Source organism: Ailuropoda melanoleuca, chromosome 10, assembly GCF_002007445.2.
Source record: "Ailuropoda melanoleuca isolate Jingjing chromosome 10, ASM200744v2, whole genome shotgun sequence".
NCBI lineage: Eukaryota > Metazoa > Chordata > Mammalia > Carnivora > Ursidae > Ailuropoda > Ailuropoda melanoleuca.
The window spans coordinates 2,401,831-2,418,987 of NC_048227.1; the positions used below are offsets into that span (position 1 = coordinate 2,401,831).

General features: G+C 36.6%; 1 protein-coding gene across 7 annotated transcripts in view; it reads left to right on the plus strand.

Moving 5' to 3' along the window:
- SDK1 (sidekick cell adhesion molecule 1) overlaps nucleotides 1-17,157 on the plus strand; it is an 867,584-nt gene that overhangs the window by 199,981 nt on the left and 650,446 nt on the right. Inside the window, exon 2 of one of the 7 annotated variants that reach the window (XM_034669742.1) lies at nucleotides 9,095-9,200. The exons of 5 other annotated variants lie outside the window; for them this stretch is intronic. In XM_034669742.1, coding sequence (XP_034525633.1) covers nucleotides 9,095-9,200 — 106 coding nt within the window. Of the gene's footprint in view, nucleotides 1-7,734; nucleotides 9,201-17,157 lie in introns of those variants that run through there. One more of the 7 variants, XM_034669741.1, reaches the window with a different exon arrangement.

Here is a 17,157-nt window from a genome sequence, read left to right on the forward strand (position 1 = left end):
CAGAAGATGTTATTTATTAGCTCATGCATTGGAACAGTGCTTGGAGAAATCTGAAAATGCATCACAAGGGTATCAGAGATCTTGCTTTTATATAATTTTTAAGTTTTCTGAGTTTGTAATTGTCATACATAGCGGACATAGTCATTATTGGTATTGTACTTCTTGAAAGAGGATTTAAGCTTTTCTCTGCCTCAGACATTTATAATGTAATACATACAAGAAATGAGTAGTTATCTCAGTATTTTTGGTTGGAAGAAATAAAGCGTAGAGAAATCAGTTTGTTCAAGTTGTAAAAAAGTTCAGCTATATATGTTCAACATTCCTTTATTCCTACTTCATGTGAGACATTCTTGTTGTCCAGGAGAAGTGTGTTTTCTTTTACTGGTGAAACAAAGTTCTCTTGTGCCCAATACTGTGTTTTCTGAAAGGGTTTAAATAGAAATTGGTTGATAAAATTTTGGGGGCTAACTTTAAACAATTTGGGCTTTTCCGTGGTTATATGAAGCTACAAAATACTCATTAACAATACATTGTTAGGTTTAAGGAGTGTTTTTTTGATCATGTGATACCATACAGGCTGGTTTTAAATTTGGAATTTTGTATCAATTAATTGACTTCACCAGATATTCTTTAGTAAAATAGAACTGAAGACTTGCAGTAAGTAGCCTTAGGCTATGTATATTTCAGTATTTTTGAGTGTTTACGGAGAGCTGATCTAATTCCTTGTGATTTGGTTTTCCAGTCAGGGCTTATTTCTAGCTTGGTTTTCCAAAGAAAGTTTTTTTGTGAGTGAATGCCATGTTTTTCCTTATCCAGTGACCTTTCTGAACACTTTGTATTCTCCATTTAATGCCTAATTATTTAAGGATTCTCTGAGCAGTTTGCTTGAAGTCTGTTTTTCCCTCTTAGCCATTGACAGCAAAACACATCTGCCTGAGTGAGGCCTCTTTGATCTTCAGAGAGCTTTATCTAAAGGGAGATTAAAAAGAAGTCTGTCAGGCATTTTCCCAAAGAAATTGAAAATGCTTCCTAAGATTTCAGATCAGGTGAAGCTGCTTCTCTGAATTAAGACATAGGAAAATAACTATGTTGATCAGTGGTTTAATCATAGGTTAAAGATTTCAGGGATTTGCCTTACTTGGTATGAGGGAATATTGTTTATTTTAGCACAGACACAAATTTCATGCAAAAATATTGATGGCCAGAAGCACTTCTGTCCATTAATTTTACCATATTTAGTGTCTGTGGAGAAGAAATGAATGACGTTCTGTTTGTTTTCAGTCTTTTTGGGGCCTAGCGTCCTGGAAGGAATTCTTAACTGGTCTTTTCTGAATCTAGAGTTTAAAGATTTCAGAGATGCATATGATGTAATTTTTGAATATAAGTGAGGTTTGGTGGGGTGAGGTCCAGAGCTATGGCCAAGAAAGAATTCTTGAGACGTCTTTGGTGCAAAATGGTGGTTTTATTAAAGCACAGGGACAGAACTTGTGGGGAGAAAGAGCTGCTGCACCGGGGTTGTGAGAGGTGGCGGATTATGTATTTGGGATTTGGGGTTTGGGGGATATAAGGAAAAAGGGAGGTTTTCAAAAGAATTTTCTTATGCTGAAGAGGACCTACAAGATGCTGAAGGCCTTGCCATTGTCAAGTTAAGGTGGTTTTTCCCTCCAGCAAGGCATTAACATGAAGACAGTTGGGAGCTTCCTGGAGGAACATTATACTCTTCCTGCCTTAAGTATTTGTCATTGGGCTACAGATTATAAGGACATTTAATTTTATCTACATTTCCTTTTGGAAGTTAGGTTATTGATAAGAATGCTTTTTTCCTGGCGCACCTGGTGGCTCAGTTGGTTGAGCATCTGCCTTTGGTTCAGGTCATGATCTCAGGATCCTGGGATCCAGTCCCATACTGGCCTCCTTGCTCAGTGGGGGGTCTGATTCTACCTCTGACCCTGCCCTCTCTCGTGCTCACTCTCTCTCTCAAATAAATAAAATATTTTTCAAAACAAGAATGCTTTTTTTCCTGTTAATCGCTAAGACGTTTGTAAATTGAGGGAGACTTCTCAGGACTATAATCTCTAAATTAACCATTTGTTCTTCCTTCCCTTAGCTTTAGGGCAGCCAGGAGTGCCTGAGAAATGTCACACATATCCCACCTTGACTGTGGGGGGGTGGTTGTGGGGTGTCAGCTTGTGCTTTGTCCTCTGCTTGCCTTCTGCTCCCTCATCATATATGCCAATCCCCTCCCTCCTTTTACACACACACACACACACACACACTGCTTATTTTGTGCCAGGCTCTGGATTTGTAGTCTTTACCAGGAACAAACCTAACAGGTATAGGATCTGATGCTGTAGGCTTCAGAGAAAGTTCATGTACTATCCTTAAAACACTATATACAACTATTTAAAGATCTCTTGAAGGGCTTCTCTTTTAGAAAGAAATACAAAATCTATACTCAAACTAAATTGAATTTCTGATTTACTATTACTTTTAACCTTTTAAAAACTTAGAGCTAAGAACAACTAATGAAATTAATTTATAACATATGTCTGTAAAAAGTCTGCTTTGAGCCTTCTCAGCCAGTCAGTGAGAAAACCTTGAGGAGAAAGAAAAACCTGTAGCAGGGTACAATGGAAACTCTTTATTGAAGTTGGGTGTGTGGAAGGAGAGGGAGCAATAAGGAAGTCTATCTAATACAGGGTTACACTTTGATTTCTGAAATGAATGGTTGAAAAGACACAGAAAATAAGAAGCTGACGGGAGAATCAAGCTTTCTGAATTTCTTTTCAGAAATTCCAGTCTTTTTATGAAATTTTGAGAAAATGGCTTAGTCTTATGTTTTTCCATTTTGAGCTGCTTGGAAGAAAATATCATATAAATGCAAATTTCTGCTATAATCATTTATCCACCTTGTATTATGTGCTTAAAGAGTTGGAGAATCCAGAAGCTGTTTAATATACAAGGTATTGCCTATAAAATATTCCTTTATCACGTAAATAATTTGCTGTATTGATAAGCAACCACCTCTCTTTCCTTCTTCTCATTTTCACCCCCCAAGTAATCTCTGAGTTGACCAAAAAGACCCTGTCAACATCTGGCAATTATTATATCTGTTTGAGGACTATTGGAATATGGGACTTGAGTTGCTATTAGTTGATAACATTTTGATGTCCTTCATTTCATTAATTAGTTTAGGAAAACTATTTGGATTTCATATATAAGTGCTTGCTAATTACTTGAGTCATGAGAAGACTGAGAGAGGTCCAAGTATCCTATTAATTCCTTTGAGTTTGAAAATTTTCTCATAATTGGCTTGGCAAGAAGAGTAAGTGAGATTAGTTGCTAATGAGGAGATAAATATGTAATTTTAGCATGATGTAAAGCTGTGATTGTCAGTAAGTGGTATTAGGAATCTAGATTATTTTTATTAGACCTTGTTTCTTTCTGCAAAATCATTATCATCTCCTGATATTGTAAATTGGGTTATTTCACACACCAATAATAACACATATTATTTTTAATATGTGTTAATCCTCAAACTACAGGTACTTAAAACCTTGTTAATTAAGGAGTCATTAATAAAGTTAGCAATATGAGCAGTCAGTTTGTATACTTCAACTAATTCAGATGAAATTCAATTTGGCATATTTACGTTGTGTTTTCAATTTGGCTAAAATATTTAAAGGAAGTCAAGAATAAGAAATGCTGTCAGTTTACACAAGCAAGCTCTGTGTTCAAGTGGACTGATAGATAACATTGTAAAGAAAGAAAAAAATGCTTCTTTTAGTAGCCAAGAACAAAATAAGCTTTGTATAATTTGACTTTTTATAGTCCATTTGGTTTACTGTTCTTAATGTACAACTCGCCTGGTTCTGCTAGTTTGAAGCATTCTCTGGGACTTCATTCGTTAAACCTCAATTTGTTTCTCTGCAACAAATATTGAAGTATTTTGCATTTGATTTGTGGAAAAGGCTCATTTCCCTCTTAAAAAAATCAAACTCTTCAAATCATTCATAACTACAATCACTATTACTTGAAGCATGCATTGTAGTCCTGAGTCAGTTTTTTACTTTTGTAGTCTTCATATCCTCTTCTGTATTTTTGCTTATGCAAAAGAAGTGGTATTGTTTCAGTGTATGTGAGTGCTTCCTCATCCTCTATCTCTGGCTTCTGCCCCACTATGTTTTGGGTTAGTAAACCCATCGTTCTCTTCATTACTTTTTGTTGGCAAGAAGGATTATAAATATTATTTTGCATCTCTTGTTTCTAGATATTCTCAGAACTCCATTTTTAGCCATAATGTTTTTGTTTTTGTTCTTTTTTTTTTTTTTTATAATTTTGAAGCTGCTCTTGCTGCAGGCGGAGGGATTATAAAGAACAGTTTGGTTTCAACACGTTATACATTTTGTACAAATTTTATTTGTGGATCTGGCACATGCCCCTTATGTTGCTAGACAGTGGAAAGGAAAGGAAAATTTTTAGTGATTTTCTTCCTGAGGAGATGCACTATCTAATTAGAGTGATGAGGCTAATAAGTTAGGAAACAATACAAGACAAAGATAGTATGTGGGTCTTAAAAGAACAAATATATACAATTATTATTGTTATATCTTCACAGAATATTTTGTAACCAGTAATTACTGGTTCTGTACTTAATTAAAAATGGTTACTTCCCCATCGCGAAGGCTTGAATTAAATGGGATACTACTGTTTGAATTTTTTTTTAAGATTTATTTATTTATTTTAGAGGGAGAGGAGAGAGTCTTAAGCAGACTCCATGCTGTGGGTGAAGCCCAACGTAGGGCTCCATCTCATGACCCTCAGATCATGACCTGAGCTGAAACCAAGAGTTGAATGCTTAACTGACTGTGCCACCCAGATGCCCCTACCATTTGAATTTTGAAGAAAATGAATCACTATTTGGTTAACGTGTGTGTAACACCAGAAAGCTGTCAAAATTTTGAACTTTGGACTGAAGGTACTCAATGTCTATTTGAAGAAACTGAGGCCAGCAACTTGCTTAAGTTACAAGCTAAGTAACAGTAGTGCTGGCATTAGAATGCAGGGCAACAGCTCCAGACATTGTGGTTGCTGGCAGTGCTTAGGGAAGAAACACTCGTGAGCATGACTGATGGAAGAAAATGAAAGAAAGGCCCTTTCCCTCCCTCCTCTTCTTCCCCTTTATTTCTCTTGCTACTCTTCTTGCTCCATCATCATCGTCGTCGTCATCCTCCTCCTCATTACCCCTTATATTTGCACAGCTCTTTCTGGCTTACAGAATATTTTCACGTACACCAATATACTGGAACATCACAGCAACCTTGTGAGGTAGGTCAAGGTTGACTCCTACCTAAGATGAAAAAAACACACCTGCAAATCAATGAACTAATTTGCTAAAGTAAGTGAAACAAAACTTCAAACCCAAATTTCATACTCCAGGCCTTTCACACCACCTCTCAGAAAGCTGATTCTACCCCAAATCCTTCCCCAAACCAGGAGAATCAGTTAGAAGAACATGCAGAAAATGAGTGAAATTGTGTGTGAATGCTTATTGTAATTATGCGGCTTGCACCTCTTAAAATGCTTCACAAATTGACTTCTTTAATAATCCTTGTAGATTTGTGTTGTGTGTTATCAGTAGGCACATAGCATAAACAGACCTCTAGGCTGACTTGAAGAATAGCCTTGTGGAGTTGTAAACCCCCGAGGGACCGCCCCTCTCTAGATGGGACTCCTGCAAACAGTGAGATGGTGGCAGTCCTAAAGTGACCTCCAGAAAAGCCTTTTGAATTCTGCCCTACACTTCCATATGCTTATTCATTACTACATTTTCCTTACAGCTTCAGCTACTAATATATCTTGAATTACTACTTTTTTTTCTTCTGGTCACCTTTATTCTACTTCCAACTTCTTCCTAAACATAGAGCTCTAGCTCCCAGCGTAAGGTGTTAATGTATATGACAGTGTTCAGAAAGTGTGGTAGAAGCTAGGTGATCGTTTTAGACCATTGTCTTGCCTTTATTTTGCTTAGGCTATTTTTCCAAATTTGTATATATTCTTAGCTACCATAGCAGTGAAGGGTAGTGGAAGGGATTTGGGCTTTCAAGTCAGAATAGTTTGGGTTACAAGATGCCCTCCACTATTTGCTAGCTGTGTGGCCTGAGGCAAATGCCTTGACATCTTTGGGCCTTGACTTTTTTACCTATGAAATGAGGTAGATGCCTGCTATGTGAGATTGTATGAGGGTCGTCTGCCTGTCCACTTCACTTCTCCACGAGATGTTTTAAAGACACTTCCTGCTCATGATGTCCAGTACTAACCTCAGTCTCGCCCTGCTGCCTACCTGCCTGGATCCCCTTTCAAAAGGTGTTCTCTGATTTGGTTAAGGGCACCATCCTCCATCTAGATACACGTTTCTCTTTCATACTTTATATCGAATCCAGAGCTGTTTTGCCACGTTTGCGTCCTATATTTCTCTCTCACCTATTTTTCTCCACCTGTAATGACATCGTATTGGTTCACACGACTGCTGTCTCTCCGCTGGATCATTGTAGTGACATCGTAACTGATTTTCTTGCTTTGGCACTTTGGCACCTTGCCGTCCATCCAGTATGCAGCAACCAGGATAACGCTTTTAAAACAAACTTCATCATGCCATTCTCTAGCTTAAGACTCTCTAGTTCCTTCCCATTGTCCCTTCTGTAGCACATGGCCTGTAATGAGGTCCAGCAGGATCTGGGACCTTAGCAGCTGTCGGCTGCTTTCTGTTGTGTTTCAGCCATCCATTGTTCTTTCGCTCTGTCTGGAATTACTCCCCTGTGCTTCCTGCCACCCTCCCCAATCCTGTGCCATGAACTGTCCCACCTACTCTCCCTGCAAAACTGCTACTCATCCTAAAGGCCTCTGGGAAGACGTCCTCATTGCTTTGTCTCCTTATGGATCTGTCAAACCACACAGACTTCCTTACGACAGCCTTTCCAGAGTAGGGTGTCCTGCCTTCAGAGCACTTGCATCTCGCTCAGTGTATGGTCACTGGGTTTGGCAGGAGCCAGATGCAGCACGGTAGATGCTTGGCATACTCATTTTCTTCTCCCTGCACTTAATTTTCAGTTGTGAAGTTTATTTTATTAATGTTTTATTGGAATCTTTAATTGTTTGATTTTCAAAAGATTTATTTTTAGGTATTATTTGTTACATTACGGCCAGTTTTTCCCCCCTCCAGCTAAAAGTCTATGGGGGAATTGGTCAAAAAGTAAAGAAATTCATTTGTCAAGTCCAGCTTGTATATGCATCTTAATGATGTATATTATACCCGCACATATGATCTTCATGTACAAATGTATGATTTCAGAGTGGATCTGCAGTGTTTAAAAAATTGCTTTAGTTCTGTAGTTTCCTGTGGCACCATGAGGTATTAATTATTCATTGTTCTATATGATTTCTGCCCCAAAACACTAATTAACTCAAACATTTTGACTTTCTTTTTAAAATTCCACTATAATTTAGTATCTTTAGTTTTAGAACCTGTTTATATATCCTGCTTATTATCTTTGTTAATTAAAACTTCTTCTATTTATCATGGAAAAGGTGCTGTATATTTTTAAACCTGTGTTTTAAAAACCAATTTAAAACCTATTTCAAAACAATGTTCCTCACTTGTGGATGAAGTGACTAATTTTATTTATATCCTGTCTCATTCATCAAAGGTTTTGGAGTGCATCCTAAAATGTATAATATGCATATGGAAGCTGTTCCTGTAATTTTCTTTCTTTGATCAGTTTCCACGTTTTATGGCTTTCTTTAATGTTAATGACCTGAACATTACAAAGGATTCCATGATCCAAAGCAGTGTGTCATTTCCATGTAGACAGTCTTCTTCAGTTCCTGTTACCTGTGAACATCCAAAATTACAAGGCTGTATTTTCAAAAGGTGGTCAGTAGCAATTTCAATATTATTGTTTCTTAAAGCAGACGTGACATTTTTTTTCTAAATTATCATATTGCTACTGTTGTTGAAATCTATATTCCACTTTCCTGCCAAATGCTATGGCTTAGTAAAATCCTTCAAGATTTTATTACCAAAAGCTTGGGGTCATATAGGACTTTACCATTTTTAAAATTTCAGTGTATGTATCATTTTTCTTACTGTGCCATGATCTTTTGATTTTGTACGTGGTGGGTTTATTTTCTATATTGAAATCTACCGTTTTTATATAGCTAAATTTGTCAGTCTCTTTGTAGTAAGCTTTTCAAATCTCTAGTTCTTTCTCCCCAGCCATTTTCTGCAGCTGCAGTATAGTCTGGATAACCTCACCCAAACATTGATTCTGTTTGGTTGAGTTTAAAGGCAAAATCCCGGGCCCCTTCCTGTGAATGGAATTCAGGCCTAGTCCAACTAGTGCAGGGCATTCTCCTGGTTACAGTAACTATTAAGAGGTGGGTGTATGAAGAGGACTTTAGGCATGGATGGAGGAAAAGCAGTTCCAATTTAGATCCGATGAAGGCCTACAGATGAAGGACTGAGACCCCGTAGGTGTGATGGGAGCCATACTGTGGAGGAACTGGTACATGCTGACAAGGGCAGATCCAGAGAACTGTAGCAAAGTGGAACCAGAACTTTGGTCAACATGAACCTGAAACATGACCTCCGTCTGCTCTGCAGTTAAGCCAGTTGTCGTAGATTTCCTGTTTGCAACAGGTGACATCCCAATGATTCATTTTTGCTTCAGGGTTTTTATCTAATGTGTACATTGAGAAGTTGGATGAAAATGTACCTGTATTTTCTTCTCTAGTAGTGTATCCTTTTCCATCGATTTAAAACATACCTCTTATGAAACATTACCCTTGTGGATTTTCTGTTTTGTTCCACTGATTTGTCTTTAAATCCTTGTATCAGTAAACAAATGTTGAGGTATTATCCCCTTGTATTACACTTTCATGTTTTTAGGGCAAATGTCCCTTGTTATTTTCCCAAAATTTCTTGGCTGTTACTCTCCATTTACTCGAGGATTAACTTGAGAATTATTTTATGTTTTATAAAATAACCTGAGGTATCTAAATGTGGGGTCTCTCCTTATTGCATGGGGGCCCCCAGATGTGGGGTGAAGATCACATGGAAAACGGTGGCACAGGCTGTGAAAGAATTCACCTGAGGAAAAAAGGCAACAGAAGTTTGTTGAATACACCTGGAAGGCAGGACGGTAAGGCACAGAGAGGGTGTCTGCGAGGAGGCAGTGGGTGAGGCCTCTTTGGGGGAAAGTGAGGAGGTATAGCGACATAGGGCATTTTCCCTTTTTGGTCACTGTGCCCAGTTGTAAGTAGCCCATTGCTAAGTTTGGGTCTATGGGTGTTACGAGGTGGTTCACCTGATGGGTCTGTCTGTGTTCAGCCGGGGGGTCACTGGGGGCCCTTTCTACATTCCATTGCTCAAACCTGTTTGCCTGAAAGCTGCCTCTACTATAACTCCTTGGAGTTTTGATTAGAATTCTTCTTATTTTATAAACTTGTCTTATAAATTTGGGAGTTTTGGCATCTTTATGTTATTAGGTTTTTCTGTGTATACCAGAACATGGCAAATCTCTATATATCAAGTATTTTTATGTCCCTAATTTTTTGAGGTAGATTCTCCACATTTCTTGTGAATGTGCTATTAGGCATTTAATATTATTATTGCTGTTGTCAATGAGGTCTTCACTTATTTCCTGATTTTTTTAATTTGGAGAAAGTATTTAAACACATACAAATGTAATTATTAGAAAAAGAATCCAGGAATGTCACATTTACATCTTCTCTTTAAATAAAATTCAAATACAGTTGAATATCCAATTACCATGAATGTTACATTTGTATCTTTGCTTTCATTTGTGTGGGGACCTATTTCTCCCTCCCTCCCTCCCTCTCTCCCTTCCTTCCTTTCTTTGAAAAATTTCTTTTAATTTAAATTCAGTTAATTAACATACACTGTATTATTAGTTTCAAAGGTAGAAGTCAGTGATTCATCAGTCTTATGTAATACCCAGGGCCACTGCATCATGTGCCCTCCTTAATGCCCATCACCCAGTTCTTGATCAATGTTGCTAGAAATATATCAATTTTATTAGGCTTTTCAAGGAGTCAAAGGTTTTGTTGAACTTCTATTGAATCTTTGTTAATTAATTTATTTCTTTTATTATTTTCTGTACTCTACCTAATTTAGGTTTATTTTGTTGTTCCTTTCTTAATTCTTAAATTAGATGCTTAGTTCATTGCTTTCAGCCTTTATTTTTTTTTTAATAATTGAAGCGTTTAAATTTAGAGATTTTCTGTCACTTTTGTTCCTTCTTGGGAGTTCTAATACGTGTTATTTTCTTTGTTCATGTGTAAGCATTTTAACATTTTAATTATGATTTTTTGTTCAATCAGTGAATTAGATATGTGTTTTTAAATGAAAACTTCCTTTTTTTTTTTTGAAATCCTGATTTCAAATTTGCATTATAGTTGTAGAATATGAGATATATTAAACAGATTGTTTAAAATTTCTTAAGACTTGCTTTATGGCCCAGTATGTGGTCACTTTTTGTAAATGTTTCACATTTGCATGAGAGTATCTATTCTCCAGCTGTTGGATACAGGTTCTAAAAATATCTATTAATCAGCTTAATTATATTGTACAAATCTTCAATATCTTTAATGATTGTTTTTAGTCTGATTATCTGGCAATTACTGAGAGAGATATGTTAAAGTATTCCATTAAATGATGTATCTGTAAATTTCTCTAAGTTCTTTCAGTTTTTTCTTTTTAAGTTTTAAGGCAGAGTAATGTCTTCCTCCTTCCCACCTCCCCACCAAAAACAAAAAGATGTTCATACCCTCATTTCCAGAACCTGTGAATATGTTCACTTACATGGCAAAGGGGAATTAAGGTAACAGAAGGAATGAAGTTTGCTAATCATGTGATCTTAAACTATGGAGATTATCCTGGATTTTCTGGGTAGTTCCAGTATAATCACAGTGGTCTTGAATGTGGGGTATGGAGGCAGAAGAGGTCAAAGCAGTGTGATGTGAAAGTATTCCATCAACTGTCTCTGGCTTGAAGATGGAAGGGACCATGAGTCAAAAAACGCAGGTGCTTTCTAGAAACTTGAAAAAGCAAGGAAATAGATTCTTTCTCCTAGGGTCTCCAGAAAGGAGGATTGCCTATTTCAGCCCAGTGAGCCTTGCATCAGATTTCTGGTTAATCTTTCCCTTCTATATCTTTTTTCCTTCTTTACCGTTCTGTCTTTCAATATGCTTATGTTTTGTGTGTGTGTGTGTGTGTCTCTCGCTCTCTCGTTTTTTTAAAACATTTTTTATGTAAATTCAGATAATTAATATATAATGTATTATAGGTTTCAGAGGTACAGGCCTGTGGTTCATCGGTCTTATATAAATAATACCCAGTGCTCATTACATCACATGCCCTCCTTAATGTCCATCACTCAGTTACCCTCCAGCAACCCTCAGTTTGAGTCTCTTATGGTTTGTCTCCCTCTCTGGTTTCATCCTGTTTTATTTTTTCCTCTCTTCCCCTGTGATCCTCTACCTTGTTTCTTAAATTCCACATATCCTTGACATCATATGATAATTGTCTTTCTCTGATTGACTTATTTTGCTTAGCATAATACCCTCTAATTCCATCCACATCGTTGCAAATGGCAAGTTTTCATTTTTTGATGGCTGTGTAATATTCCATTATATATATATGTGTGTGTGTGTGTGTGTGTGTGTATGTGTGTGTGTGTATATATATATGTGTATACACATACACAATATATATATACACACACACATATATATACATATGTGTATATATACATATACACATACACACACCACATCTTTATCCATTCATCAATCAATGGATATCTGTGCTCTTTCCATAGTTTGGCTATTGTGGACTATAAACATTGGGGTGCAGGTGCCCCTTCAGATCACTACATTGATCTTTGGGGTAAATACCTCGCAGTACAGTTGCTGGGTTATAGAGCAGCTCTATTTTCAACTTTCTGAGGAACCTCCATCCTGTTTTCCAGAGTGGCTCTACCACCTTGCATTCCCACCAACAGTGTAAGAGGGTTCCCTTTTCTCCGCATCCTCCCCAACATCTGTCATTCCCTGACTTGTTACTTTTAGCTATTCTGACTGGTGTGAGGTGGTATCGCACTGTGGTTTCGATGTGTATTTCCCTGATGCTGAGGGATGTTCAGCATTTTTTCATGTATCTTTTGGCCATTTGGATGTCTTCTTTGGAGAAATATCTGTTCACATCTTCTGCCGGTTTCTTGATTGGATTATTTGTTCTTTGGGTGTTGACTTTGGTAATTTCTTCATAGATTTTGGATACTAGCCCTTTATCTGATATGTCATTTGCAGATATCTTCTCCCATTCTGTCAGTTGTCTTTTGATTTTGTTGACCGTTTCCTTTGCCATGCAAAAGCTTTTTATCTTGATGAGGTCCCAATAGTTCATTTTGTTTTTGTTTCACTTGCCTTTGGAGAAGTGTCTAGCAAGACGTAGCTGTGGCCAAGGTCATAGAGATTGCTACCTATGTTCTCATCTAGGATTTTGATGGATTCCCATCTCACATTTAGGTCTTTCATCCATTTTAAGTATATTTTGTGTATGGCGTAAGGAAATGGTCCAGTTTCATTCTTCTGCATGTGGCTGTCCAATTTTCCCAACACCATTTGTTGAAGAGACTCTTTTGTCCATTGGATATTCTTTCCTGCTTTGTCGGAGATTACTTGACCATAGAGTTGAGGGTCCATTTCCGGGTTTTTTATTCTGATCCATTGATCTGTGTGTCTGGTTTTGTACCAGTACCATACTGTCTTCATGATTACAGCTTTATAATAGAGCTTGAAGTCCAGAATTGTGATGCCACCAGCTTTGGTTTTCTTTTTCAACATTCCTTTGGCTATTTGGGATCTTTTCTGGTTCCATACAAATTTTAAGAATGATTTGTTCCAGCTCTGTATAAAAATTGATGGCATTTTGATAGGGATTGCATTGAATGTGTAGATTGCTGTAGGTAGCATAGACATTTTAACATTATTTGTTCTTCCAATCCATGAGCATGGAATGTTTTTCCATTTTTTGTGTCTTCCTCAATTTTTTTCATGAGTGTTCTATAGTTTTCTGAGTACAGATCCTTTGCCTTTTGGTTAGGTTTATTCCTAGGTATCTTATGGTTTTGGGTGCAATTGTAAATGGGATTGACTCCTTAATTTCTCTTTCTTCTGTCTCATTGTTAGTATATAGAAATGCAACTGATTTCTGTGCATTGATTTTATATCCTGCCACTTTGCTCAATTCTTGTATGAGTTCTAGCAATTTTGGGGTGGAGTCTTTTAGGTTTTCCACATACAGTGTCATGTCATCTGCAAAGAGTGAAAGTTTGATTTTTTCTTTGCTGATTCAGATGCCTTTTATTTGTTTTTGTGGTCTGATTGCTGAGTCTGGGACTTCTAGTACTATGTTGAACAGCAGTGGTGAGAGTGGACATCCCTGTCGTGTTCCTGACCTTAGGGGAAAAGCTCTCAGTTTTTCCCCATTGAGAATGATATTCTCTGTGAGCTTTTCATGTATGGCTTTTATGATATTGAGGTATGTTCTCTCTATCCCTACACTGTGAAGAGTTTTAATCAAGAAAGAATGCTGTATTTTGTCAAACGCTTTCTTTGCATCTATTGAGAGGATCATATAGTTCTTGTCCTTTCTTTTATTTATGTAGTGTATGACATTGATTGATTTGCAGATGTTGAATCAGCCTTGCAGCCCATAAGTAAATCCCACTTGGTCATGGTGAATAATCCTTTTGTAATCATTGTGTTTGTAGATTATGAATTTTTTTTTTTTTTACAGTTTGACAGTACTTTTTAATTAGAGAACTCAAAATGATATGATTATATATATATTTGGAATTATTTCTACCATTTTATTTTGCCTCACTTTGGCTTTTAAAAATTTCATCCTTTTTCAGTTTTCTTCCACTATTTTGGATTTAATAGATTATATTTCTGTTATTTTTGTAGTTATTCTTAATGGTTTAACATGCATACTTAGAATCTAAAGACTTCTCCCTTACACTCCAAGGACCACTAAATGATTTTAAATCTTGTCATTTCTTTTCCACATTCTTATTTTCTAGTATATTTAGTTCTCATTTTTTATAAACCCCAAATGCAATATCATTATTGTTGTTTTATGTGGTTATATTTTTTGGGAATTAATCATGTTTACTATTTTCTTAACCCAGCTTTTTGTCTTGCATTTCAGAGCATCCTTCTGGGTTTTTGTTGTTGTTTTTGACTAACAGTTACTTTCTGTCTGCATCATAAAGTTGTCTTTTGTCTTTGGGCTTCCACTATTGCCATTGAGAAGTTCTCAGTGAATTGAGTTCTCTTCCTAAGATGGTCTGTTTGTCTTCCGTGTTTTGTAGTTTCATGATAATGTGTGTAGGTGTGAATTCTTCCTAATTATCTTGATTGTATTGAGATTCATTGTACTTCCCACATCTGAGGATTTGTGTCTGTCATCAACTCTGGAAGATTTGCAGTTTCTGTTTTTTCCCTCTATCATTTTCTTCTGGGGTGCTGTTATATGTGTCTTGCTGCTGGTTGTTTTATGTTGCATTCTAGGTAACTTACTCTTCCCAACTCCTGGCTCACAAATTCTCTCCTGGAAGCTGTATCTAATTTGCTGTTTAGGTGATTCTATATATTTTTTTTTATTTTTAGAAAATGTATTCTCTATAAAATCTGCCTGGTCATATTTTCATTGTCCCTTGGTCCTTTCTTGTGGCTTTGCTTGCCTGTTACTTTTAAAAACATACTGAATACCGTACCTCATGTTCTGTATCTGAACATTATGTCTTAAGTTGTTTTTTTTTTTTGAGTCTGATTATGTTTGCTTTTTCTATTGATCCTTCCTGTGATGCTTTCTTTCCTTATATGTTACCATTTTTATTGTGAGTTCATGTGTGTGAAGATTAAAACTCACTTCAGAGTGAACTCATAACCAAATGCAGTGTGTTGGTTCTTGGTTGAATCCTGATTCAAACAAACCAGCTGTAATTTTTTTAGACATTTGTAGAAATTTGAATATGGACTGAGGATAGGATGAAAGTAAGGAATTCCTGTTAATTTTGTTATCTGTGACAATAGTGTGATTATATAGAAAAATATCCTTATTTCCAGAAGATGTATGCTGAGATGTATGAGGCCCCATCATGACGTCTAGCATTTACTTGGAAATAATCCAACAAAATATTGAAAAGACGAATATAGCAAAATGTTCATATTAAACTTGGGTGTTGGGTATACATGTAATTGCTAAGCTATTTTTTGTACTTTTCTTTATATTTTAAGCTTTCACCATAGTTCAAAAAGACGAAAAAACAAATTATTTGCTCTTCATTCTGTAATAGGGGTTGACAGACTGTAGTTTGAGGGCCTTATCTGGCCCTGGGCAGTTTCTTGTAAATAAAGTTTTATTGGAACATAGTCATACTTATTTACGTATTTTTGTGTGGCCACTTTTTTGCTACATTGGCAGTGTTAAATAGTTTTGACTGAGGCCATTTGGCCTGTGCAGCCTAAAACACTTACTATCTGGTCATTTACAGAAAAAGTTTGCTCTGTATAGTTACCCTGATTTATTTTTCTTTGCAGCCTTTAACTCTCCACCCTTCTCTCTCCCCTTAACATATACTTATTTATTTGTTGTTTGGCTCTGGTTACTAGAATACAAACTAAACAGACTTGGTGTTTTCACTAAAATAATACCAAGTACATATTAGGAGCACAGTAAATATTTGTTGAATAATAAATGAGTTAGCAACATGTGAGAATCTAGTTTCCCCACAACTTTGTTAGTGCCTGATATTATGAGATTCACAAATTTTGCCCAAAAAGTGGGTGAAGTGGTATTTGATTATTGTTTTCATTTGCATGTCTTTGGTTAGCAAGGGTGAGATTATTCATGTTTTTTTCCTGTGTTCTCTGTTTATTGATTATGTATATTTTATCTTGTGTGAATTGCTTGCTAATCCTTTACCTCTCTGTTTGGCTGCCTTCAGTAATGCTTTGAATACTGAATTGAAGAGGCCGTCCTCTTGAGGGGATTTGCATTTGCTTTTGCCAGTTGCCCAGGGCCACAACTACCTGAGAGCTACATTTAAAAATTGTTTGCTGCAGGCTGTTTTTGGACTTCCCTGTAATGTAGCTGGAATCTGGGCTGCAGACATGTGTGAGGCCCCCTGGTGGTTATAAATTCTCAGGGATGAGCTTTCCCTTCTACTCTAGTAAATCGGACTTGTTCCTTTGCTTTTCTCTTCTACACAGGGATTTATTTCTCACTCACCTTCATGCCCTGATCAAAGGACTTTGGGATTCAAACTTAATTCAGAAGTCTTTTTTGAGCTTCCCACTCCGTAGAGACCATAGACTTCATTGCCTGTTTCTGATACTCCCGACAGCCATCAAACTAGAGCTCCAGGCCACTGGAATTCAGAGATGGTAAAAACGCACTGCCCTTAAGTCCAGCTTCCACATTTTCCCCCTGCCAATTTCTTAAGCTCTTGCCTGATCAGAAATACATTCTAGAATACTTTTCTTTGAAATATTTCATCTAATGTTTTTAATTGTTTTCAGTAGTTACGTAGTTTAGGGTGTCTGATCTGTCATTTGTCTGTAAGATGAAACCACTACCTTTTCAAACTCCAGTAATATATGTTTTATTACTGGAGCTTTACAATATGTTTAGTAGAACCTGTCCTTTCACTTAACTGCTGTGTGGTTCATCGTTCCCATAGGTGTTTTGACATTCTTTTACATGCTTTAATTGGTCATCCTTTCTCACAGTACAAATTCTCCCTGCCAAATCTGTTGGCTTGTTTTTTGTCACACAAAATTAAAAATCTTGATGTCTTTAAATTGATTAAGTTTTTCTCTCATGTGATTTAAGTTTTGTGTCTTTTGAAGAAGGAATCCTCGCTCAAGGTTATGAAATACTTTCTATACTTTCCATTATATTTATAAAGTTTCACTTTGAGTGTATTGATCTTCAATTTGTCTAGAATATTTTTTGTGAGTATTATGAGGGAGGGCTTTAACCATTCATTTGCCTAAAAGGATAGC